General features: G+C 41.8%; 1 protein-coding gene across 3 annotated transcripts; it reads left to right on the top strand.

The window, feature by feature from the left end:
- Positions 1 to 475: 475 nt before the first annotated feature.
- On the top strand, positions 476 to 26253 carry LOC108679509 (brain tumor protein). 3 transcript variants are annotated; one of them, XM_047881576.1, is made up of 4 exons: positions 476 to 601; positions 17242 to 17380; positions 17707 to 19850; positions 20083 to 26253. In XM_047881576.1, exons 1-4 carry the CDS (start codon positions 554 to 556, stop codon positions 20374 to 20376), a joined length of 2625 nt encoding a protein of 874 aa, XP_047737532.1. In that variant the 5' UTR covers positions 476 to 553; the 3' UTR covers positions 20377 to 26253. The 3 variants fall into 3 exon arrangements, with proteins under 3 accessions (XP_047737532.1, XP_018023626.1, XP_047737526.1); XM_018168137.2 differs by lacking the exon at positions 476 to 601 and adding an exon at positions 1331 to 1506; XM_047881570.1 differs by lacking the exon at positions 476 to 601 and adding an exon at positions 16574 to 16815.
- The last annotated feature ends 768 nt before the right edge of the window (positions 26254 to 27021 follow it).

Below are 27021 nucleotides of genomic sequence, written 5' to 3'. Positions count from 1 at the left end.
GCTAGCTTTATTAGGATGGAATATTAGTGACGAGATTTTCCTGGATAGATTCAAATTTAACTATTTTTTGCCTGTAATGGTTTTAGGCGTACCTTCAATTGCCGCACGGCGATTCTTCGCGAGAAATGTTGTTCCCGTGTTGTGCTCAGAATCTCGATCGATTCCGGTTAGGATGATTCACACGGTCGCTTCGCAGGACTTCTGAGGGACGAACCAAGGTGAAAAAACGAATCATTTTGGCACAGATACCTTCTCAGTACTGCGTCTCACTTCGATGTGTGCGTTCACGTCTCTTCCGGCGTGCACATATGTAATTCTACTCTGAATAAGATAACCAGTACGAATTTTCTAACAAATGCATGAATTTATAACTATTTAGAGCAAAAATAGGCAACGTATGCATTTTCTGAGTCATTGTGAAATTGAACACTAAACATTCACTAAACACACTCGCTTTTTCATATTGTTCAGTTTCCCGCCCTTTTTCAGATTGGGTAAATCGATATCAACGAATCTTGAACAACAACATCTTCAGCCTCACAGTTTACCAAACATGAAAAAAGGGTCTCCTCTGCTACCGCGTTCAATATTTACTGTGCCGGTGATTAATTCCGTTTTAGTGTTTAATTTCGCTTAATTTAGGAAATTTTGAAACGAGTATTATTTGATCATTATGTACGACTCAATCGATCAAAATAGTCATTAAAAGTCGAATTTGTGTTAGATTTTAAGATGATTGAAAATAAAAATGTTTTTGAAATTTCTTGGCATTAAAACGCGACAAATTTACAATGCATTTTGAAAAAAGTATCAATAGATCTTCTTCAATGTTTTGAGACCGAGACGTTACCGACTGTTGCGTCTGGATAATCACGTCCACAGACGCAGAAAGCATGCAGATGAAGTGACGAAGCAATGCCAATAAAACATAATGCATTGTTCGACTGAATTTTCAAACAGATATATACTTTCATTTTAATAACAAAATAAGTCATTTTAACCATAAACGCATGAATTAAGCATTTAAATAACATTGAGGTGAGGACAAAGAGATTTGCCGCGCGTGCTCTTGTTTCGGTGGCGTCAGTATGACAACATGGACACTGCTCTTTGTTTTGAGATCAAATTCCCAAACTTGGCTTGTTATTCCTTTGAATTAGTTATAAAAACTCCGTAAATAATGAAATTTATATTGAAACTCATGCTGTGCATATTACTACTCATCACGATCTAATTTTTCATTACATGTTATTCAACCACGATGCTGTGTTTGAGAGAAGCCCCGCCCACCGAATTTGGTGTGACTCGTCGGCAGATTCCAAGTTAGTATGTTCGATTCTGTGCTCGAAGGAAGGCGCGTCTGTTCTTAAGTAGATTCACTGCGGAGGTTAGCTCGTAGTGGATCTCATTGTTACACAATTTTTTATACACAAAGTGCTACTTTAGACGTTGTTAATCGTGGCTTTAGCTGTAACATCAAAGGTTGCTCCGAACCAGCTTCTGCCGGTAAGTCTTCGAGACCTGTTGAATGATAAGTTTTCGAATAGTCAACTTTACCTATACTAAACTCTAAAGCGATGAACATAACTGAGGCCCGGAATGAAACTAATACCTATGTATATGCGAGCGAATTGCTGTTCATTCGTAAAAAATAACGCTGTAGTAAATTACTTGGTCTAATATTGAATATTGTCACTGTAGAGTCGGTCGCTTCTTGATGTTTATAGCTAGCTATGTTAGATGCTACGCTAGGCGCCTGTTTCCGCTGCGAGTTCTCAGTCTACCAGGGCTTATGCTGCAGCTGTGCTGTGCTTGCTAGTTCACGGGGCTTTTGAATAAACATGTTGTGTACATATTGTTCGCGGTATGTGGAATAGTACTATTCTGGTTAGGTATTAGAATCAGTGCCCTCGGTGTGACCGGTTTGAGGTTTCTTCTGTTGGAAGTGGCAACTGGCGAACATCAGCAGGCTGATGAATTTGCTGAGCGAGTTGGAATATTGTGTGCCGGTTCTTGAAGCCTTTTGAATTTATTCTGCACCATTTAACTTCCTGTTGGATAAATGCGTTGTTGCAAGGTAGCCTGGTCAGTGTTAGAAGTTTCGGTATTGCTCTGCTGTTATAATGCAATTTTTAACTCGCGCGGTGCTCAATGTACCTTAGTTTTGCCGATCCTGCTGGCTAAGTTGTCTCGTCGATTGAGGCACATGGAGTGACATGACTGATGACATTACATTTATACCTAGTTGTCTTCGTACCATTACCTATTCTGATTGATTATGATAAAATTTGTATTTTTTTGGCTACCGCAGTCTTTTATTTTTTGCATGGGTAGAGAACCTTATACCATTTCTAACTTTCTAGATTGAAATTTTTTCTATATAATTTGAAAACCTGTTTAGAAATTTGAAATATAATTCTATATGTTTTGAGAAATGAGCAGGAATTGCAGCACTGCTCGTACGGTTATATTGCTAGGGAAATGAATGCCTTGTAAAGTTGTAATATCAAACCACGCATCGTAGGAAAACATTGATTAGCTTTACATACACAAATGCCTGAGCTAGTTTCTTCGTACACCTCACGCCATGTTACTGGCTGAAATGCGCAGATTTTCACGCTCAACTTTGACCGTTTATGGTCGTGGAGGTGGTGCTGCTTGGACGGGAACGTAGGACGGCAGGGACTGGCTTGGAGGGCCGTGCAAAAGTGAGAGTGCAGTTGCATTGGCGTTGCAAGGTCATCAGCTAACCTACTTCCCTACGACTCGTTGCTGTTGCTCCCCGCTTTCCGTCTTGATCTGCATCACCCGTCGTACCTGAATCTTTGTGCTTGACCACTTTCTGGTCGAACTTTGATTTAGCCCTGTGATACTATTCAGCTGCTCTAGGTCTAGCAAAGTAGCTACAAGCGTATTTATAAAATGTCGTACTGAAGTGTTTCGTTCTTTATCTGACATAACATTGTTGGAATTTCAATTTCCCATTTGTTTAGTTGCAAGAACAAATTTAGCAATGGGCATGATTTCTACAATCGAATATCTATTTTGATTTAAGGGCTAGTTATAAGACCAATGACGCAATTTATACAAGGGCTCTACAGCTACAGTAGTTTCACCGTTGAATGATATAATACTCGATGTATATAGCTATTACTGTCTGAGATAATGCTCTGCCATCATTCAGCTACATATCATCCTCGAGAGGCAATAACGCTGTATTGAGAAATTACAGCGGCAATGATTGCAACGGTATTAGTCTCCCGCCAAATGGCTCTAAATTTAGTTGGTTAGTCATAAGTCGTTGCGTTGTTTCCGAATGTCTTATCTCTCGCCCAAGTCAATATATTATCACACCGAAATTCTTCCTGTGATGTGCGTTGCATTCAACACATGGCCTTCTTGCATGGGTTGGCTATTGGGTTGCGTTCTGTCTCCACGAGACGAACTTACTGGTATGTTTATTACTATAAATCTCAGAAAAAATCTTGATACATATCACTGGTATTGAAAACAAATACTGTATCAGAGTTTTACCATAGAAACGATTGTCAGTTTCATGTCGTCGAGCAGTGATTATCGTTCGTGAACTGTGTAGTTGTAAAAGGTAGGAAGTGCGGAAATTGCTAACCGAACAGAGGAGCATTTTTTGCCATGGATACAATAACGGTTCTGATTAGTCGTGTAAATTTAATCTAATCAAACTTATGGCTGAAATCTAAACGTGGAAGCCTATAATTGTGGGTTTGTTCACCCGTTGCACTCAAATTAATTAGATTTCCAAATGCTCATGGAAAAATGATCCCAAATGATCGCATTTCATCTAATGCGGGCGTAGGATCGCCATCTTGGATGGTCCTGCTAGAGATTCTTTGTGCGCTCGCTGCTGAAGGTATTTAGTTAACCAGGTGGTCTGCCCTACCACCAAACGTGTCCCTGGGCAGAAATGTGGGCGGTAGTCACAGTTACCGCTCTCTTTGCTCGACGAACACGTTGACGTAATTCAGTGTTGGATGAACCACGCGGACGGCGTTTTTAAAAGTCATCAGACAGCGCGAATGTCAACTTTCGAGAGGTCTAAAAATTTTGTTGACATGCTAAAAGTTATTAAACTATTGAACATTGTATCGTGTTCATTTTATGGCGAGAAGTTGGGTTATTTGCAAGTAGCGTCTCGCGACAGGAAGAAAATTAGTCAAAAGGAAATTCATAATGCGGGGATTTGGGAACTAGTCTCGCTACATCCCTTGTCTCGGTTGTGTGACCGCCGCCCATCTGTCCGCAGACGTTAACCAACCCCAACCGGCTTCGGCCACCTGCCGGATGGAAGTCCCTCACCGGCAGCTGTTCTTTGTTTGCACTCCCAGGGGCTGGGGCTTTTTGCCCGCCCCGTCCCTGTCGTGCGCGACTCCTTCGCCCCGGCTTGCATGTGCTATGTTCTCCGTTGAAACCTAATTCAGTCTTTGTTCTCTGCTTATGGGCATATATAGAACGTCCTCCTCGGTGGTTATTCACTACCAACGCCTCTTAACCTCATGCTTGAGCAGTAATCATTAAGCTAGCATCACGCTTTGAACTTTTCAAAATAAAATAGGTAGTTGGTAATTTCTTCAGGATAGTTTCTCGCGAATTAATTTGAGGTCTTCAACTGCTAGACGATTGAATTTAACTCTTTAATCAAAGTTGAAACTTCTCATGCAAATTCAGAGGCACCATTTGTTGCCATAGATTGTGCAAGTAAGACTTCAGATGAGTTACAGATAGCAAATCGTGGACTATTTCTGTTCCTTCATCGGTTCTTCATCACAAGCAAAGCGGTAAAGGTATAATTTCGGGACCACGCCCTTGCCTCCTCACCGTCTCCATTGTTCAGTTTCTTCGTCTCTTTGAACTCTTGTTTTTCATGGTCGACGGAATAGTCGAAGAGTCAGGTAGAATACCTTGGGATGGAATCTGACTTACAATTAGCTTGGTTTCTAGTTTACACATCTATGGGGGTTGCTACTTTTCCAGGTAGAAATTGTTTACATTTGATAACTCGGTTGCAGAGCCTCGAATACTTCTATTACATATTAGACTCCTACAAATCTTGCACGACACTCGCTGAATATCGTTTCGCCCCTAAATTTATAATGGATTTCTCCTGGCCTGCTATTTCAATCAGAACTTGCGATAAAGCCAGAAGGTTTAACGTTCATAAATTATTTTGAACCATGACGTTTGAAGTTTTCGTTTCATTGAGAACTTGAAGATCTTGGGGTTCCTAGTTTTCTACACTTCGCATGATCAGAGTGAAAGACGCGCTCTGTTCCTCCCTCAATCAACCCCCACTTCCGTACCATACGGAAGCGGGAGTTGATGGTGATGCTGGGGTACGAAGGGGGAGGAAATGTGGTTGAGTCAGGGGGGGAGGGGAGGAAGAAGGCTGACGAATCGTCCTGCCTCCTGTGGCGTGGTGTTGGGTGGAGTCGCTGTGCTGTACTCAGAACATCGCAAGTCGACGAATACTCGTTCAATAAGGATTCATCCTTCTAACATTTCTCTATGGGAATGTACTATTATTGAAGTCGTGTATCATACCTGCGCTAACGTTTCCTTTACTGTGATGACTGATGAGGCGTGTCAAGAACGTGGTTACCAAATTTTAGAAATTAGAATATTTCTAAAATTTATATTGAAAAAATTTGAACTTTAACTAGAAATTGATTATAAATTAGAAATGCATTAAAATTTGAATTTGAATAACCGTTAAATGTTGATGGTTTTCTCGGTTTTTAATTGTCCCCTAAAAATTATTACTTTCTAAATGGTCCGTGGCGGTACGCTGTGGCTAATGAATTGATGAATGCCATGCGGGTGCTTAATATCGAATTTTCCAAATCCGTGACAATGAATCGAAATCCGTCCTCAAAAAGAAGGGTTTACTTTTTTATCATGTGAAAGGCGAACAATTCATGGTGTAGTCATTCCAGTGTTTATTGTAGGATTCAGGGCTAAATTTGGGCTCTTTCAGCATGAACAAGTTGACAGTGGCAGCCTGCCACAGTTTGCGAAGTTCTCGCTAAATTTTAGTTAGGCAAAACTAAGTTTGACGAGCAAGTAAAGGGAAATTTTATCAGTTTTTAAAGTTTGCATACATGTAGTCGGAAATGGCATGGTTAGATGAACTCGATCAGACCTTGGTTCAGTTTCTAAGGGGGCAATACCAACACGCTCGTTTTAACAGGGATCTTTCGGGCGAAGGAGACTTGGTTGCAAAGAAAATCGCAAATCCTAACTGTTGACCTTCAAATACCCACCTCACTATTGTGGTTGCTCCAGCTCCTGTAAACTATCGCTGAGCGTTGCCTCTTATTCGTCATGAGCAACGTTCAAATCTAGCCGGCATGTTAGACTTCCCCTAGGGTCCCATTTAGTTGAAAGGTGCTCAAATTCACTAGCTGATATTGGTTAATTCATTGCTGACGAATTTTTTTTTTGTACCATTAACACATTTTTTGCTTACGTCAGGCGCGTTTTTAAATTTTAGAATGCAATTCCTAAGGAAGACTTTTATTTGTAGGGAAATTTGCAGCACTGCATAATGTGATGTTGGCTTGTGCTGGAATGGAGCTGGATCGTGAAATGTGTATACGTAATAAAGTTTGTCTTGTGAACAATCTTGGTGCATTTTAGTTGGCATAGTTATTTTTATTCACAATTTTACTTTTTTAGAGAAGGCTGTGTAGGAATGCCCGCTTTAGTCGCATAAAATTTTTATGGCTATCTTATTTACTTGGTTTCAAAACTAGAAGGATGAAATTGTTATAGTTTGAGCAGTAACTACATGGCGACCAGATCTTGCACTTTTCGACGGCAATTTCTACTAGCTTGACTTCTTCGCTGCATGTTGCATTGGTGCGGCCACGAACTACCGAACAGATGAAAGCACAAGTGTATCCTTGAGTGTTGTTATACTGACCTACATAACTGCAAGTGACCACTGTAGCCGTTTTACTTTCAAGAAATTTCATTTTAGTTTTTAACACTTTTTCGCGACGGCTTGGTGCTGCAGCTTTTCTCTATCGCTCACTATTACACTTGGTGACGTCAGTGTTCTTGAGTCTTGGTGACCCAATTCGCCGTCATGCACCACTTTCCCTCTCTTTGCGTAGCACGTTGCAACGCCTCGACGACCATTCCATGCTTTGATCATACGGATGAGAGCTGGGGCATTTTAGCTGTTGAATATACTATGAACCAAGTTGAATTGTTGGCCTCGTTGCTGGGTTTCCCGTAGCGAGCGTAATCTCGGTATCTGATTCCTGTGTGTATTTACATTTGGAAGTTATCCTTCGTTACATTCATTGCAAGATTCGTCTTTCCTTGACTTCAGACCGTGCATTATCTAAATGTTAGATATTTACGCAACTCTTTGAATGTCTCTTAATTATCACGCTGATCCAGAAACGTCTCATTGTTCTGAATATTTCTTGCTCTTCTCCCGGTTCTCCGGGACGGTGAGCTTACGCGTATATTATAAACTCCGTCCCATCAGTGGTATCATCTATATCTATGTTAATAGTGGTTTATTGGACATTTTAGGTTTTTCGACCAGTAATATATAGCTTTTGAGGCTATCTGAAGCGTCTAATATAGCTAACCTGATCTTTGCTTCCTGTAGGTACCTGTATGAAAGAACTAATACGTTATTATAAAAATGAATGCATTATGCGTCGTTGACCAATAATTTTGACGAGGATGGGAAATCATATTTTGATTTCAGCAAGTGGAATTTTTTTTAATCACGAGAGTTGTGAATTTAAAATTTCAAATCGATGTATTTGTACGCGTCCGATCATCGAGATTGGGCGCAATGTATTCTAGTTCTCTTATGTCTGTCATGAACATAAAAGATCGACACGTTGGTTTCCTGTGTGATCACGTGACACTTGGTGTAGAGAGGCCGATATTGCTTGCGCTGACCCAAAGCCAATGCCCGGCCCTGCTGATAAGCTTGTTTGTTTGATCTATGCGAGAGACTTGCCGCAGAAGCTTGCGTTGCTACGAAGCCTTGCTATTGGCGTGCCTAACCCTTCGAGCCGAGGTCTGTTGATGTAAACAAAAACTTCCCGTCTCAACTCAAATTCCTGCTAGTGATGTACACATCTTTGCATCTTTCTCTGGATTTGGCTGATCTCATTTGAGTTTAATGATCCATTTTGGATATCTCTCGAATAAGTTAGAAGGGATTGTTAGTTTGATTCCAGCTCTACTTTGCTTTTTGTTTGCAGGGCCTTAGAAAATGAAGAGAATAGTCTCCCGTGCAGGTGTTTTATTGACGGAATTACAAATTTGAAATTTCTGTAAAAAGCGTTAATCACCGTTCATTAGTGAACTGTTCTTAATGCGAATAGACCTCCGCCATATGATGGAAATGGTATTTTAGTAAAAAAGCAAGATGGATATAGTCGTGAAATTGAATAGCTTGTTATTATAGTACTATACATTTTATAAAACCGTGTACAGTGCGAGTCACCTCCTAAATAATGAATGCATCAGTAATGCGCAGTTTGTTCTCGTACAGCTCATAGTTATTTTAAACCTATTACGCTGAACAGATGTGGCAGCGCTCTAGTATATTCGGTTTTCATATGAAATATTTACTGTTGATTTATTTTCTAACCACAACAATCTATAGATACGTGAGGCAGCGTAACTGCGTCAGGTTCGGTGAAGGCAAGGAGAGGTGCTCGCGTGGTGACCAGGCGAGGGCGGGCTTGGTATTGGTCGCGGGCCAAGCGAGATCCCCCCGCTTACGTCATGATAGTCCCCCCTCTCCCCTGTGCCCTCTCACGTGTGCCTTCTTTATCATGTCTACATGCTAATAGTTATTACTTTACTTTTGCCTGCCTTCCTTTACTTGACTTAGCCAGTTTATTTTTTTTATTTGCCTATTAACCGACTTCCGCTGCAGGCCCTGTTCAACGGCAATTTTAATTTTTTAATTTAATTCCCGTTTCACAAGAGCGTCTTATTTCTAGATGGTGTGTACTTTACTTTGTGAGTTTTATTATTGTTACACGATTTTTCATTTGAGACTGTCACCAACAAAGGCTGCTCCAGGCTTTGTAGGTGTATTTTGTCAACTCTCCGGCGGTGCTCAAAGAATGTTTTATTGGGACCAACGAGTTAGCGCTCCTTAGTAATTGAAGACTTGTACTGCCTGAGAGTTCTAAATCAATTGGCTATAGAATCTATTAATCTCGTTTAATTGGGTCACTCTACCAAACGATTGTGATGTGTTGTTATTCAATCTTGAACTAGGTTCGTTTGCATGTTTAATATATTCCATTATATCTACATATTGATGTGTGCCATTTGTTCTAACGCCAATAGAATCGTTCACATTTATGCAAGAATTGTGCTCCTTATTATCCTGTCGATTTTAATTTAGGCTCATCGATAATTGAATATTTCGATTGCCATGCGTCACATTGACAGTATAGACACGTTTGAAGTTGCAAGGCATTTTCTCCTTACAAATGTCAAGGTTATCACTGCAGCTCTATACACTGGTTTATTTCCCGCTAGCCTTGGAGGTGATCACACGACTGATTTCTCTTCAGCCACGTCTCCATGTGTCACATTTGCCTTTATTTGTGAGATCATTTTCTGCGAGTCGCATGCTAATTGGAAGGAGGTGTGTTGGTACCGAAATGCGGAGCCTGATCAGTACATCGCATATACAAAATTATTGTGGCATTATTTGATTAGAAAATGAGTTGAATAAAGAAGTCGAAAAGACTTCTAAAGTCACCCATGAAATGAGTTATTGACGCGAACATACAGCCCTTGCAAAAATTTGAACTCGTAGTATTTTTACTCACGTGGGATAAGATTCAAATCGCGCATGACTTTTTCGCATTTGAAAAAAGTTAGTGAACGGATAATTTTGTAGCAGGAAAAAACAAACAATCACGTGTGGCTATCATTATGCAAAGGCATGGATTGTCGCCAAAATATAGTCGTAGTTATAGATTTATTTACAGTATCGGCATGGCTACAGAAAGTCTGGGGGCGATTCTTTCGTGGAAGCGATGTGTATGCCCGCGACGACTTTTGTTGCTACTGCTGCTGCTGGGTCATTCACCGCGTGCTGTGCTTGGAGGTTCGGTTCTTTGTAAGCCCGTGATGTTTGGTATTGAGCGACTGGAAGCAGCAAGCCCGGCCTTCTGGGCCACCTGTAGCTGGAGTTTGAGAGCAGCCTTGACTACGACAGACGCTGGCCGCTCGGCGTACGCGCTAAACTCGGGAGGATGTTCTGTATTCAACTAGAATCTTCTTTGTAAGAGCTTGCACGCGAGCTGAGTTCATCGTATATCACTACATTGTGATTATGAACTTTTGTCTTGAACTGATATATATTACAACTATATTTACCATGTCGAGTATTCTGTCCAAATTAGAAAACAAAGTTCATGAAGTATCGGCCCAATTATACTATCAACTGTCATCGCTACATATTCTGCTTTGCGTATCATATCTCTGACTTGGAGAATTATGCGTGCATGAAACTCAGCTTTGGCAATGAACTAATGTAGAAAACCATGCTATCATTTGGATTCAATGCGACTCAGGCATTCCGATTAATAAATAAATCGTCACTGGTAACCTTGGCGAACGAAGGTCGTGGGAAGTGCTCCGCGCGACGCTGAAGCTTCAGGAAGAAGGGCGGGGGCTCCGCTCAGGTATTTCCGAGAGGCGTGCGGGACAAATCTTATGGTCAAATGCTTGCCGGTTCGGCCGTAGATATCGCGCTATTTTCCTTTAGAGTTCACTTGGATTCTTCCATCCAAGTTAACCTGGAACAGCCAAATAGGCGAGTTCTATTCGTAATCACGGCCAGCGTAGTTAACAGAAGTTTTCATTTTTCGAGAGGCGTGCGGGACAAATCTTATGGTCAAATGCTAGCCGGTTCGGCCGTAGATTCGGTTATGGTCAAATGCTTGCCGGTTCGTTCGGTTATGGTCAAATGCTTGCCGTAGTTCGGCCGCTATTTTCCTTTACAGTTCACTTGGATTCTTCCATCCAAGTTAACCTGGAACAGCCAAATAGGCGAGTTCTATTCGTAATCACGGCCAGCGTAGTTAACCAAAAGTTTTCATTTTATACTGGATGCATTTTTTTCGACTTCTTGTATGTTTATGCATTTACAATTGCCAGAGCGCAGTTCATCGGCAATTCAAATCAAACTGGACGATGCCCGGGTGGCGGCGCCAAGATCTTCTTCGCCCGGCGGCGCAAGTCTCTTGTTTTCCCGGAACGGAACCTGTTGCGAGCTCGTCTTTGCTGTAAGCAGTTGGTCGTTTCTCGCGATGCGTCACACGCCCGCCCGCTTGGCCAGACCCGGAGCGATCGATAGCTGGGTTTGGCCGCGGCTGGTGCGACGCTGTAGCTCTTCTTCGCGCCACCTGGTGAAGAGCACTGGAGTTTACGTACTTGCTCCTTATTAACATGAATCGTGTTAGGGCACGTTTCGACCCAATCACGTTCTTGGAAGCTGAAGAGTTGTGATACTGCAATGACTTTTCCTACTGTTGAGCTGTTGCAACCAGATTATCAAAAATATCTTGTCACTCAGGTGTCGACTTTGATGCTTGTGTTTTTCACGCAATATTGATTCGTTTATCGACTGCATTTGTGAGCTTGAGTTGATTGTCTGAAATTTGCGTGTCCACAGTCGAGTATCTTTGACCTTTTGCTATCTATATTCTGGAGTGAGGTGTCAAGTTTAGCTTTACTGATAAGATGGGCCAGCTTATCGACTCTGATTTCGTTTATTCGATAAACTTGCCTAGTGCTTCAGTGTCAGTGTGCGTGTGGCTGCAAACGCCAATAGCATCAGAACACTTGTTGCCACAGGTGTGTGGAGCTTGGTAATGATGTAAACTTGATTATATAATGTCACATTGCTTGTGAAATTTGGTGGAGGCTTCTATTCGCAATTATTCGAAGTTAGTTACTGAATAATCGTTATTGCAAGCAATCCTCGTCATTATGCATAATTTTACGTTATAATCGTACCGCGTGTAGGTTTAGTTTTACCTATGCAAATCTAAAAGGGTTGAAATTTGAATGCCCAGTCTCCTCGATATGTCCTAATGATAGAGATTGTCAATTTGTCAGCAGATCAGAGTTGGAACGTAGTGTTGGAGTGCCAGTGGGGGTCGCTATGTGCTAGTTAGAGACGGTGGCCTGAGAAAGCAAAATCTCCGCAACTGCTCGGTCCATGCCAAGTCAAGGGCGACAACATGAAGTCGGTCGGGTGTGTTAAAACCCCTGCGAGCTGTACTTACTTTGCTTCCGTCAATTGTATTTATAAGAAATTTTTCATTGAAGTGGGAAGGCAATGACGCTAAAGCTTACTTCGTGCGTGTAAGTAAGACCTCTGAATTTCTCGACTGGGTTATCAGTTGAAATTTTCCATTAATTGACTTTTTGTACTTTCGGGGTTAAGAGTATAATGAATTTGACAAAAGTTATCCCTAATCGAGCTCATCATTGCTAAAGTTGGAAATTATTTCGTCTTGAGAACTGGAAAGGTTCAGAGTGACAACTGGTGTTCTTTTTTTATTTTTACTATTATTTTTTGCTTCTATGATTTGGATCCGGTCAGCTGCTGCCTTTCGTATTGCCTTTAGTGTGGTGGTTTAGTGCGTGGGTGCCCAGCTTATCACCTATCACCTTCACGATAGGAACCAGCAGATAAACTAGTTTGCTTTAAGGTGTATAAAACAAAGCTTTCAACATTCACTTATGGGCACGGTTCTTCGTTGTAAATAATTTTTTTTACCATATCCACATTCTCGTTTGTAATAGTTTTTGTTTGCAACCTCTGATTCGTTCGCAAGAAGGCCGTGTGAGATAGCGCAACGCTGCATTACGTCACGTTCCGTCATGCTGGTTGGTGGTTGCCGCAGCTCGCGCTGGCCTACATTAGCAAAGCCGTCACGTGCGCTGGAGTTGCTTGCATAACGCCGTCATTCGTCACTGATGTTGCCGCTGCTGCTTGGTTGCTCTCAATCATAAGGTTAATTAGAACTTGAAGTCAACTTCGTTGCCTTGCAAGCACGCACGAAGACTAGAACTTTCAGTGTACTCTATTATTTTGCTCTAGAATTTTTTTCTCTTAGTAGGGCTTAAGAGAAGTAATAATTAGTAATTTTTCCTATTTACAAATTATTTTTGGACAAACAAACGTGAGGAAGAACTCCGTGCTGAACGTTAGGCCTACAGAGCTTGGCGATGTTGCCACATCTTGCGCTCCTTGAGCCGTGCTCGCTCACAATACACACTGCTCCACTAACTGCCATCCTTCGCTTATTCTATTTCCAGTTTAGCTCAGTGTGGTGTATACTACTAAATTTGCGAGTGCTCGATTTTGTTCCTTGAATCGATACTTTAGTGCATTCATATTCAGTGCTTATGGTTATGTGGACGTAATTTCAGGCCTACAGAGCTTGGCGATGTTGCCACATCTTGCGCTCCTTGAGCCGTGCTCGCTCACAATACACACTGCTTCACTAACTGCCATCCTTCGCTTATTCTATTTCCAGTTTAGCTCAGTGTGGTGTATACTACTAAATTTGCGAGTGCTCGATTTTGTCCCTTGAATCGATACTTCAGTGCATTCATATTCAGTGCTTATGGTTATGTGGACGTAATTTCAGTTTGTTGTTCCACTTCCGAATTTGCCTCTTAGAGACAAAGCAATAGCTTTGAAGTATCGTTATTTTAGGCCTAACGAACGCCTGCTCTAAAGTCTCAACTACTCGTGTTCTCTCCTCACGAACACTCGTCCGTTGTGACAAGCCCAAGTCACTGAATTTTCCTGGTGAGAGTTGTCTGAAATTTAATGAAAATTCAGTGCTAGCATTGCAGGATCCTAGTTTATATAGTTGATTTTGCCTTCGATATCCAATTCACTTATCTGAAATCTCTAGTCTGAAGCCAACTAGGCGTGCTTTTGTCGAAGTGGTTCATTTGGTTCTAAGGACGTCTTTTTCGATCATGGCTGCCGGGTCGTGGCTTTGGCAAAAGCAGCAAAGCGTTACCCGTCGGAGATGGAGGGGCTGGGGGCGCCAAATATTGATCCAATTGGCTGGGAGTTTCATGCGATGTCAGCTGCCGCTGCTCAATCCCCTGTACTTCTGGCCGGCCATCTGCCCTCCTTCACGTACACAAAAGCGCTGTACTCCTCTTGCCTTCCTGCAGCCGTTTGCCTTTCAGAGGATCATCCTTCCTCTTATTCCTGCTGGCCGCATTTTTCAGAGGTTCTCTGTCCTCTAACGAATGCAAACTAGCGTTTTTAAATTCATCCGTGTACTGCTGACCACAAATGCTATGCAAAGGTACTTGGTCTCTCCTAACGTACCAGCTACTATTCCCTTCAAAGTACTTTTTATGCTTCAACCGCCTGCTGAGTTCAATATCCTGCATCACGAGAGGTTTTACTTGATTTTTACTGCGATGAATCAATGTTATAGCGTCGATGACTTGTCTGTACCGCTTATAAATAGTCATAGACAATTATCTCGTAGCCCGTTCAGTTCCTCTTCTATTCAACCCTAGGCAACCATCAGAAAACGCCGACGAAAACCCATATAAACTTCTTCTGAGGTTCTTCGGCGAGCGGTGAATTAGCTCTCGACGTAATCTTGTTCATTTATGCATAACCATCTAAACACTGTTGGTGTCGATACTGTTTATAAAAAAAATAGTGAATTACAGTAAAGGGGAAAAAATGCATTTGAACCAATGTACCTTGTACGAGCATGTTAGATCATTGAATTTTCTATACGTTCTTCACACAAGAGAACCCATCTAAGATATGCAAATCGAAAAAATGAAAAGGAAAATGAAAACCTTTTCATGCTTAGTTTCATAGTCGTGTGGCTTTCGTGTTAGGTGCTACACTGGGTAGCTTGTAGCCTACTCGAAGGCGTGAATGTGCGGGGTACGAGAGGGGCTGTGCGAGGTCTCATGAGGCAGCGGGTGAAGGGCACTGCAGCAGCGGAACCCGAAGAGAAAGGTTCGCTTGCACAGGAAATGAGTTGACACTAGCATGCGTTGCCCCGCTTTGTATTAGCAGCAATCTTGTTGATCAGTTGACTGCGCACGACAGTAGTGACCAATAACTTCGTATGGTGATCAAATCGCCTATGGCCACCATGTCCACTGTTTATTAGGTGGGATCTCGTCATGCTTATCCAGCGTATTAACATGCATCAACTATTGATGGATATTCGCTCGAATTTATCAAGGCATTGAATTAAAGTATATAATTATTGTGGACTGATGAGAACTAAGAGCTACGGTTCTTTTTACCTGCTAGAACATTCAACTCGCCCAATGAAACCTATATTTTTCATACTAGCATCATGACAGATTCTGGGCTATCCTATGATGCGAACGCATTGACGAAACAATCGGAATTGATGATAAATTATAATCACGGACAGCTGGCTAGATATCGGGCTCTGGGATAGCTATCGGGCTCTTCTTTGGAGATGAGCACACAGGAGTCGCGTGGGTCTCTATATTTGGCAGCGATGCTGAGGACCAAGTTGGGCGAGGGTTGGGGCTGGGGACTCTGATCTTCACACAGCACACTTCGATGTTCGTAAAGAGTGTAAACCTCGTTTATGCAGAAAATTAGAAATCTCTAGAATAATCAAGAATTGATTTGATTGAACTTGGCCATGCATCTTCAGAAGCCTAATTTCATTTGCGCATTTCTCGAGATATAAAAGAGATTAGTGACAAACAAATGTTTTTTTTGCACACGTACCACGGAGTCGAACTTGCGTATGAACAAATTTGGAGTGGAGAGCTATCGCGATTGCCGCAAACCCTGCTGCGCAATACTTCCTCTCCTGCCTCATTGTCGTTTGCATCTTTCTCGTCTGAATAATTGACATTGTATTTTTTTCACTTTTATAATATCGTAGCTTTGATTGGCAAGTGCATGATTACACTAAGTATGTGTAATCAGAATTCTAGCAGGTACCGTACAGGCTATTATTTTTTCTTATGCTCTTCAAATCAGTTTGTACTATTGCCGAAATTTTTATAGAAATCCTAGTTTGTTTTGACGAGAGAATGCTTGATTACCCTTGCTGCTCGAACAACAACTTGGAAGCCTTGAATCGCTAAGCAGGTGTTGATGTTCTTCCTGTTCCTGCCTGCACTTCACAAAAACTGGATCTTATCAGATGGCCTAACCTTGCCGCCGCACGGCTGCCTATCACTGAGGCTTTCACTTCTAGAACTTGGCACGCTAATTTATCATAGGTAAAGTTTCGGGTTGCGATAACGGCGGCTATAGAAGCGAAGTATAATTTAAAAGTTCGTGAAGGTGGGAATATTAGTTCTGCATTACTGTTTCACCGTCACAACTTTCTGGGAAAAGTGGCTCCGACAGCCTTGCTGAATGATGGAACGAATCGTACTGTTGATGAGTTAACGATCTAATTCTGACGAGTTAGACTTAAAATCGTGATTCTGAGGGTGATGTGTAATGATCGAAGTTTATGATTGAAAAGCAATATAAGTAAGCCGTTGAAACGAATGTCGGAGCGTCCTTGTATTGCGTGGCCGACCCTCGCATCAGCGAAAGGGAACGTGAGAAAGGCAGTGAACGTTGGAGGTAGTGCGTGGTGCTGGCAAGGGCGAAAGTGGACGAAGGGGACGTACGTGTGTTGCTCGGCGCCAGAGTCGACTTTTGCTCTCATGACCTACATTGCTGCGGCCTTCCAGCCTGCCTCCTTCGGGCAGGTTAATTAACTGAAGTTTTTTATTTAAAATTTACAAAGAATCAATCTAATAAGAGGACGCACCAGCACTTGATCTATTTCAAACCCTGTCACTGTTCTCTAGCACGTAAATGCAGCTTTCTCTTTTCAAAAGAACAAAAGAACTTGCTCTCGGTGCGTGAAGAAGAAAGACATTTTTCGAGAAAGTAGGTCCAAGTTCCGATAGGGTAATCGGATGAGAATTTATAAAGCTATATTCGAAGCCTTTTTAAAGTCTTGCTTGAAAATACCCAGCTTTCATCGTGCCAATATTAGCCTTTATTGAAGTATCATTTAAGAATGTTAAGAGTTGAGTTCTAACTCATATAGAGAATTTACTTTGCGTTTATTTTCGTGTCACTTGTGTATTCGTGCAAAGTTGACTCATTCCGATATTTTTTTATTTCAGAGGCGGATCAGTGGAAGCACAATGTCTTCGGGCAGCCCGACACCATCGCTGGAGTCCCTGGCCGGCACTCCGATCGGCTCACTCATAGACTCTGACCCCACGCGCTCCTTGGAGAACTCGCCCCCCGTGTCCACTACCAGTAAGTTCATTCAGAGATTATGGGAATTAAAATTACGTGTGAAGAACAAGGGTTCAACGACAAGGTTTAACGTTTTGAGGACAAGGGTTCGAATATTTTCAGTGTACGAGCTTAACCGAAAGTTTAACGATTGTTCATTTGTTTGACATTAAGCTCCAAGCTTCGTTCTTGGCAATTTTTTCGCTCCCTTCATGTCGCAAAATTATCAGTACCGGTACTCGCATTTGTGTGATGCAAGAAAAAAAAACGTAACCGTTAAGCAATGAAGATGGATATTTTTTCTTGCTTTGCAGTAATCAAACTGATGACATGCTTATTTCACTCAGGTTCGGTTGCTGGTCCGGCTGGTGTGATTGCTACAACTTGCCCCGTGTGCAGCGACACTTTCAACTCGCCGCGAGTCCTGCACTGTCTACACGCCGTGTGCATGCAGTGCCTTGACAAGATCTACGACGGTGAAAAAATAACCTGCCCAACGTGTCACAATACAACTGAGGTTCCTCCTATAGCCTTGATGCCGGACTACGCCATCCAACGCTTACTCGAAAACTCGTCCTCGGACGATCACCAGGGCTGCACCGTCTGCAAAAGAGATGTGGCTACATCAAAGTGCATTAATTGCTCTCAGTGCCTGTGTTCGAACTGCTTGACCTCACACGACTACATGCACGGAATGCTCAACCACACCGTGGTGGGCATCGAAAATGGTGCACGGGAAGACAGAGCCGTTGCCTGCATTCGTCATCCAGCAGAAGCCGTACGGCTAGTTTGTGTTCCGTGCCGCGTTCCCATCTGTGCTGATTGCGCCATTATGGAGCATCCACAGCCTCAGCACCAACACATGAGCCTAGCCGACGCTGTTGCTTCGCACATGGATTCTTTCAACAAATGTCTTGAAGCTTCCAGAGCCAAAGCTCAAGATCTCAGAGTGTGCATTAAAAGTATCGAGAATTCCAGCTGCCGTATGATGACGCAGTACGAGAAGGCTCGTGGCGACATCACAAGCAGTTACAACCAACACGTAGCGGCTGTTACTGAACGTCGCAATGAAATGTTCTTGGAGCTCGATAACTACTACAACAACAAACAGCAATCTCTGGCTACTGCTGCTCGGAAGGCGCAAGACAGCGTCGATGCCATCTGGACTGCATGTGACTTCGTCGAAAAACTGAAGAAATATGCTAGCCCAACAGAGCTATTGATGCATCGTAGATTGATAGAAGCCCGCCTCATGGAACAAGTCTCCATGAACTTGGATGTTGGACTGGAAGGTGCGAGCGAGCTCGAGTTTGTCACCAACTATGCTGCCTTGCAACAGTCTATTCGCAACAGCTTCGGGTACATCAGGTCATCAGCTGACCTACAAGGGCCTTCGAAAATGGGTCCTATTGCAAGGCCAAATTCGTCTGTATCTTCGTTAAACAACTTCAACAACACGTTGAACTCGTTGAATGGGCTTGCACTGTCGAATGGCGTTGGAAATTTTTCAAGCACTGCTCATCAGCAACAGCTGTCCTCACTAGCTTCCCAGCTTGGAAACCTTCAGATGCAGCAACAGAACCACTCCAACCACGGTAACTTCCACGGCAATAGCCTCGGCAGTTCATCTTTGGCCAGCACTTTGGCTGCTCTCAACTCGACTGTAAATGGGGGTTCAGTTTCTAGCAACGTGTTAGAAAGGGCGCTTGCAAACTCGCAGCTGAATTATTTCAAGCGTTACGGTCCGATGCATTCTGGATATTCAGCTAACTCGGCTGCCAGCTTAGGAGACCTGAACTTGAACTCAACTGCTGGTTACGAAAAGTGGAGTCCTGGTGATGGTTTAGTTTACAACCACGATGTAATGAGCTTGGTTCCAGGTGCCGACGTGTCGTCGGCAGATGTAAAGTTCAGCTCTTCTTTGAACCAGTTCCCACCAAGGTCTCAAATTAAGCGCCAGAAAATGATATACCACTGCAAATTCGGCGAGTTTGGAGTCTTGGAAGGACAATTTACGGAACCGAGCGGTGTAGCTGTCAATGCCCAAAATGATATCATCGTGGCTGACACAAACAATCACCGCATCCAAATCTTCGACAAGGAAGGCCGCTTCAAATTCCAGTTTGGAGAGTGCGGCAAAAGAGACGGTCAGCTTTTGTACCCTAACAGAGTAGCTGTGGTGAGAACAAGTGGAGACATCATCGTCACCGAACGCTCGCCCACACATCAAATTCAGATCTACAACCAATATGGTCAGTTCGTTCGGAAGTTTGGCGCGAGCACTCTGTGCTACCCGCGAGGTGTGACTGTTGATAGCCGCGGTCGAATCATTGTTGTAGAGTGCAAAGTTATGCGCGTCATTATCTTCGACCAATATGGCACAGTCCTTCATCAGTTCAACTGCCCCAACCACCTTGAGTTCCCCAACGGCTGCGTTGTCAACGATAAACAAGAGATCTTCATATCTGACAATAGGGCGCACTGTGTGAAGGCAAGTATTTCATACGCAGTTTGAATTTTTGAATTTATTGACGAGTGAATCCTCTTCAGTTATAAATGTGAAGTAGTTATTTTGTATTGGTCAAGTAATGATGGAAGTTCGTATTTTTTTATCGTGTTTTAGAACATTATCTTTTATCTGAACGTACTTCCATCAATTGTCTCCCTTGAAGTTTAATTTTAGGTCGCCATCTGAAAGATTTTCTTATCTAATGTATTTGCAGGTGTTCAACTACGACGGGCAGTATCTGAGGCAGATCGGCGGTGAGGGCATCACCAACTATCCAATAGGCGTGGGTTTGACCACTCAGGGAGAAGTGCTGATTGCTGACAACCACAACAACTTCAACTTGACCCTGTTCACTCAGGACGGTACCCTGGTATCCGCCTACGAGTCGAAAGTCAAACACGCTCAGTGCTTTGACGTTGCTCTCATGGACGATGGCTCAGTGGTTTTGGCTTCAAAGGACTACCGCCTCTACGTTTACAGGTATCTGCAGGTACCTCCTCATCTGTAAACACACCTTGGAAACAGCTGTTGATAGTCTTGGTGATTCACTAACTTTCTGAACTTCCCCACTTGGAAAATAAGGTGAGGGGATTGCTTTAGAAGGAAGTGTGATTTTTCAGATAATGAATTGGAGAAACGCGTGTGGACTTGGAGTTCTGACCTTAAATGAGAGTTGTAAGCAGTCAATCTGAACGCGATTTATAGTTTTCTCGTCTTGAGAGCATTACGTAGGGTTCCCCTGCGTGGCATTGGCTGCAGTGAAAGGTGTTAGGAGTTGTAATGAACGTTGCTGCTTATCAGAAATGTAAAACTTTGAGCACGTCGCGGTCACCTTGCGTGTTCTTCACGCTTCCGCGCTAGTCTCGGTGTGCAAGCGACAATATCGATTCGTTTAACTACACGTTGCTCAATTGGCCAAGTGGTATGGTATTTTGCTCTCTATTTTCTGCCCGATTTTAGTTATTATTCTGTTCTGAAAATTACGCTAGATTTTCTCGAGGGTGTGATTTTTAGTTTCTTTGGTTGCTTCATATTAAGTTGATCTCTGAAAGGTTCTTTATTTCTGTTCTGTTTCCTCATTCCTGATTTGGCCTGAGGGTTGTTGTGTTTTTGTTTTTGTTTTCCAAAATTTCAACTGTTACCATCGTGTTAACTTGACGTTTGTGGTTCCCAACCATCCTGTTTACCTATCGACTCGTTTCTATTCGCTCTGGTCTTCATATCGCTTATTGGTTTTCAGAAACAGTGGGGCGTTAAGCCTTGTTACTGCATTCGTTGTAGCTACGTGATTTACTGGAAGGATTTTTCAAATGATGGAATATGAAAGACTTTCGTGTAACCTCGAATATTAATAACATTCCACAAAAAGTCTTGAAGGGAAGAGGGAATGAAACGAGTCACTCGGAATTGAGAGGACATCTCGGGGAAATATTTTCTCACGATCCAATTGTTAATCCCGGTTTTGTAGGCCGTCTGTTAGAGAAATAGTTTTGATATGACGGCTTATTCGTAGGTTTAGCTCTTGCTGGCGTGTAGTCTATTTTTTATTGATGTGCTGACTAACTCAATTGCAATGGTATACTATAGGCACTTAACACTTATCTTAAACCTGAGCCTAGTCACCGTTGATTTGTCTGTTGTCTTCACGAAAACAAATAAATAAGGAAATAAAATGTTATTCATCGAACGTTGATTGACTCGTGCGGTCACAGGATTACCTTCCAATTATACTTTAATTCCCCCCATAATCCTGATTAGAATTGCGTTGAATGCCCGTTGGTTAAATTTCTTCAGTGATTGTGCCTGCATTGTAGAAAGGATTGTAGAACTTTGAGTTTTCACCGGTGATTCATAATATACCCTCCCATCCCCTCAAGTTTAGACCACTGTTTTCTGTTTAGAGCTCATTGCAATTTTTGTTGTCTGCGTTACGGTATCTCCCTGTTACACTTAACTGTTTGCCTTTTCTGTTTACTTGTGTTTTGTTCAAGTTTTTGCTGTGTATTTATTCGTCCCTAATTTATTTCTGTTACCTCGCCGCTTGCTTTCATCATTGTAAGAAAAGAATAAGCTGTTAACCTACGCCTTGGATGTCGTATTGCTGCCCATTATTCCTAAGTCTTGGCCTTTGGCTTGATCGAACAAAGGGGCGACGCTGATAGACTTTTAGATGTTGGAGCCTACGTTATCACTCAGCATAGCCTCTGTATGTGTAATTTTGTAAAAACTGTTTAGTTTTATTTCAATTTTATTTTTTATATCTTGTTTTGAAATGTTAGAGCTGTTACCGTAGTTGATATTCCAGGAGAGTTTTAGTTTTAGTGCGCTAATCTTAGTCGGCCTAAGCATGGTTACTGAGAACCAACATCCTCAGTTACGAAGGTTTTAAAAGCCTTGTCATTTGTAGTGACATGAGCTCTTAGAATGTCGGTAGACGGCGTTCGTAGACAATCAAATGCTGATCAGAGCTGTAGATTTTCCCAAATAATTATAAATGATTGGGGGCCAAAAAGCGATTTTTTCTAGACTCCATTGAAAGTCTTAGCACTAACTAGTTCCTGTGGAATTCAGCTGTGAAACACAATTGAGAAGCTTGTCATGAACTTCGGTGCACTGGTTTATGTGCGTCACGCTAACCACGTAATTTCGCTGCGTAATTTTAAGGTTTCTCCATTTTCCCTATTGCTTATTTTTGGAAGTGAGCAAATAAGTTTCGTAGCTCATGAGTTTTGCCTCGGCACAATATCCCTGAACTTCTTCAGCTTCCTTTAGTTAACTATTGGTACGTAAATAAATTAGAGTCCAGGACTAGATGCAAACTTAAACCGTTTTTAGTTCTGCTAGATCTAGCTTTCTGTGAGCCGTTTTATGTGGAGTTTTTCAGCAAATTATAATTTTCAATGTCTTAAATCGTGAATGATTTTTATTGAATTAATTACTGCATCTTTCTGTACATGTCTAGGGCTTTGTAATATCTTTGAAGTCCGTTCACTGTTTTGTTGAGAACAATTTCGTGTTTGAGCATTTTTTTTAGTCCTGTTGCTTGTTGAGTAACTATTCTCTAGTATTTAGATACTCGTTCGTGAATCGTTTCTCAAATTTATTTGAATTTAGTCGCAACGAAGGTCGTTGTTTTACACAGAGAAAGTTACTTTCATTATTTTCACACAAAATCCCCCAGATCCGGGAGTAGCGAACTTTGTCATTTTTTTTAATTACTGCCAAACGCTGGGCACATGTTCCGGATGAAACTAAATTAGAAATTTTTCGTTACTTTTCCTGGAATTGTGCCGAGAAAATCTTCCCACTAGCTTACTTTTAACCAACTGTGACCTTTCATATCACTGTGTAGGAACATGCCTTAAACGTTGCATTCTACGTCCAGGCCTAGGTTTAAGGGTGCCCATAGTAAAGTCCGCTGAGCCTCTACTTGAGAAGATTTCAATCGAGGACTTGGTGTTCATTGGAAAATAACCACATTAATAGACTTTACAATGTGGGGTTGTAACTTGTGTTACTGTTGTTGATGTCCTCTCATAGAACACGTTAGAGGCCATCGCGTTTTTTTGGTGTAGTTGAATTTCGCTACTTGTTGAATGTTGATGTTTGAAATAGTTATTAGCGAGTCAGAAAAGGTCTTTGTAGTCGGTTTTGTTCTAATGAACATACTGACATCATTGTACCTGATCTTCCTTCCAAGCTGCAACTAAAAAATTTCACAAATTTTCAGTGAAGCTAAAAGATGCTAATCATGAGCTCAATTCCTTGTTATTGCTCTGTGAGGAGCATTTTAAGCATCTTTTAAAGGATTTATTGGTAAAAGATACTTGCCCAAACTGCACTTGTGCAGATCTGCTATTGTTATTTTGAGTGCTGTGGATTGTTGAAAATTTTCTTGATGAATAAATTTGAAGAGTTACGTGAGCGTAAGATGGTGCAAGGTGTTGCGCACTCGCCGATCGAACTTCTAATACTTATGAAATTTGAACTAAGCTTTTTTGTACTCTAGCTCATAACTTAGGATGTATTTGGCTAGATTAGAATTGGCTCTATAACAATACGAAGTGTGCTTTTCCATGTTAATATAGTTCTTTGATGTAGTTGCCCTAGGCTTGATAGATGCGAGAGAGCCCATTGCACTGGTAGATCTTCTGTTCCAAATATTTGATCAAATTTGGGTCAGTCGTGCCATTGTGTTGCAATCACTCTGTTGTATACTAGAGCACATTCCAGTTGTTGTGGTTCTTGGAAAGTTTGTTCTCTCGTGTTAGTTTGCCTATAGCTCTTAACACAGCCATGTCAATGACGAAGAGTCTGAAGCGAGCAGGCACTCGAAAGTCTATTTTTCCACGTTTTTATGTCCTGACTGATAACAGTTAATGGCATGCTTGCTGATGAAATTCAAAGGCCTTCTCTGCGGCGTGGCTGTAAGATGTGGCCACAAAAATTATACCGACATACCGTGGTGCATTTTGTTTTCATCCTCTCAAAGACACCAGTATTAGGATCGCTCGTCCAATGGGCTCTGTCCCATCTGTTAATTTGGTAAAAGTCTGTGTTGGGTTGAGCTTATTTACTCTTATTACGGAAGAGCTTCACCTCGTCTGTGACTTGAATGGAGTGTCATTTTAGTCTAGCAGTGAGATCCGAACCGAGTCACTGGTGCGACAGAACATTCCACAATTGTTACAGTTTTGCATTGTTAGACCGGTAGTTTGTTGTAGTTTGACAACTTCTGTAGTTAGCATTGCTCGCTGCCCGTACCGCGGTGATCGCTCTTGATCCTCTGTAGCAACTCCGTTGCTTACAACTAAAACCCTAGAGTTCGAAAAAATTTTCTTCGGCTACAGAATGCTAGAGCTTGAACCCGGTGCGTGGTCTGTTGTAGATGTCCCGCGGTTCTCTGCTTAACCCTCGCTCAGTGTTAAGAACTTGACGAGGGCTCCTTCTTGCGCTCTTTCTCGGTGTGCTACTTCCATCAAGGGGTTGAGGATCGCGTGCACTTCTGACTGTGGGCAGAGGATGCACGGGGAGGTCAAATACGGTGAATTGTTAGCTCGGAACCCAATATCTACTCGTGTATGTTTGTAATGATGTTACTTAGGCCTAAGAAACCCTGGACTGCTAAACTTACCTGTTAGGCTAATTGTGGTAGTTATCCCTACTGTTTATTGGTTGTTCCAGCGTTACTGTATTACCAAACGTGTCGATGTGGATCAAGCTATGTCAGTTGTTTAGAGATGTAATGAGTTTTATTTTGATAAACTGACTTTTTCAAATTCTTATCTAGTTTTTCACAAACTTGTTGACTTAGCCAAGTAACACTGAGCGCTCCGTTACGCCAGTTAACTATGTTACCAGCACCCTGGGAGCAGCCATTAGCTTGCTAGAACCAATCTCTCGAGCGTGGCGCACCAGCGGCGCTGCTCTCGTTCAAAGAAGCGCAAGAAATGTACAGTCCCGCTTATTTAACGCCATCCTCTGGCAACCAGGCCAAAATGAGCCTTTGCATGCATCATTTAAACTGGTCGTTGATTCAGACCTAGTACGGGACAGTTGATTTCTTTCGCGTCTTCGTTTGACTTCCTTACCTTGTAGGGTAACATGTCCTAGTCTGTGCCTGCTTTCATGGCTTGTTTTGTTGCAGTTTATTTATTTGATTTGTCAATATGGAAGGTATTTACTCATTAAGCTTAGTCAACTTCTGAACTTGATTACTAGCATTCCTTTTCAGATTTTTGCACGGTTTCTCTTTGCACTAATATGCCCCCTATTCGTACATCGAATAAGACTGCTGAAGCTGTTCTAAACTAAACTTTGATTTTTCATTTCTCAGCATTGTTTTTTGAGACAGAGGGATATTCAGTTTTTGCAACACTCTAGCACAGAATTTGGACAGAGAACTTGACCGCACTTTTGAGCTAGAATTTTGACTTGGTCAAAAGTTGGCGTGTGGATGATAGATCTGTCTCTGTGTACAGCTTATGCTAAGTTTGTATTTATTCATCGTATTTATAGCGCTTTTTAGCCACTGTTCTTAGTTTACTGTGATTAGTTTAATTTTAAGATCATACTCAAAAGAATTAAGTTGTGCCTCTTCGTGATCCATCCTACTGGGAATTTGTGCTACTTAACTGATAAAGTTCGTTGTCGTTCCTCATTGTTAGGCATAAGCCTTGGTTGATGCCTTATTGGTTCGAAGACAAATTCGACACGGGTCTACCGAGAACCAGTTCAACAATAGTTGAATTGTAGAAACAGTTGAGCAATATTGAGGAAAATTTGAGGTTCTGGGAATGTTGGAATTTTATTGCCTTCCATGGTGTTTTGTTGATGCTGTTATGGCTTTTTTTTCGATATTTCAATAAAAGTATTTTGTTTGTCACCTCCGATTCATTCAACCTTATAATTTTTGTTTGTTAATAATCGTTGTCGGATAGTTAAGTCAATTTCAACGAGTAGTTGCGATTAAACGCTTGAGAAATAGGATTATTACCGATTGATGATGTGCGTTCACAGTAAGAGTACATAATGCCATTTTTTTTTTTTTTTTTTGAAGACTTACGCATTCAATTTTAGGCACAGAAACGAGACGTGCGTATGAATATTGAGCATTTCGCGGACATGTGAATGTACTAATTGAAACGGGCGGCTTGCTATTCGAAATGCATGTTGCCTAACCTGAAAAGAATGCTTTTCTAATATGTTGCTGCACAGCTTCCATAGAGTTGCACAGCGTCCACTGAGTTGCTGCATAGCTTTGGGATAACAAATACATTTGAAAAGCAGCCAGACGCAATAATATTGATACTCATTAAGAATTTAAATTGCTTGTCGGATCATAGCTTTAACGTATTGCTTACAAGTGACATGACTAATTTTCAATTGCTACTAGTCAACTGAAGTATCTACACCAGGAAATTGAATTGACCATCGTACCTAATTCTGGGTCATTTTGGCTTTTGTCTTTCGAGAACCGCATTCAATTCAATCAATTACAGAGATGTAGGAAGATGTCTTAAGTCAAATTCATATGTTCACATTTTTAAACGGCTTGATAAATTAAAATGCCCAAATATTTTTTTTCCCCAACGAGTTATTAAACTTTCAGTTGAGTATATAATGCTAATCTTTGTTTACGGCACAAAAAAGC

Source organism: Hyalella azteca, unplaced genomic scaffold (assembly GCF_000764305.2).
Source record: "Hyalella azteca isolate HAZT.00-mixed unplaced genomic scaffold, Hazt_2.0.2 contig1112, whole genome shotgun sequence".
Classification (NCBI taxonomy): domain Eukaryota; kingdom Metazoa; phylum Arthropoda; class Malacostraca; order Amphipoda; family Hyalellidae; genus Hyalella; species Hyalella azteca.
Note: the sequence above shows the minus strand (reverse complement) of the source record. Positions and strands in the feature narration are given on the sequence as shown.

What these genes read in the sequence shown, in the direction of transcription:
- LOC108679509 (XM_047881570.1), top strand. Translation starts at nt 16,609, where the DNA reads ATGTCGGAGCGTCCTTGTATTGCGTGGCCGACCCTCGCATCAGCGAAA. An exon ending in GCCCCCCGTGTCCACTACCA is followed by an intron (nt 17,381 to 17,706) that starts GTAAGTTCATTC and finishes TATTTCACTCAG; the next exon opens with GTTCGGTTGCTGGTCCGGCT. An exon ending in ATAGGGCGCACTGTGTGAAG is followed by an intron (nt 19,851 to 20,082) that starts GCAAGTATTTCA and finishes ATGTATTTGCAG; the next exon opens with GTGTTCAACTACGACGGGCA.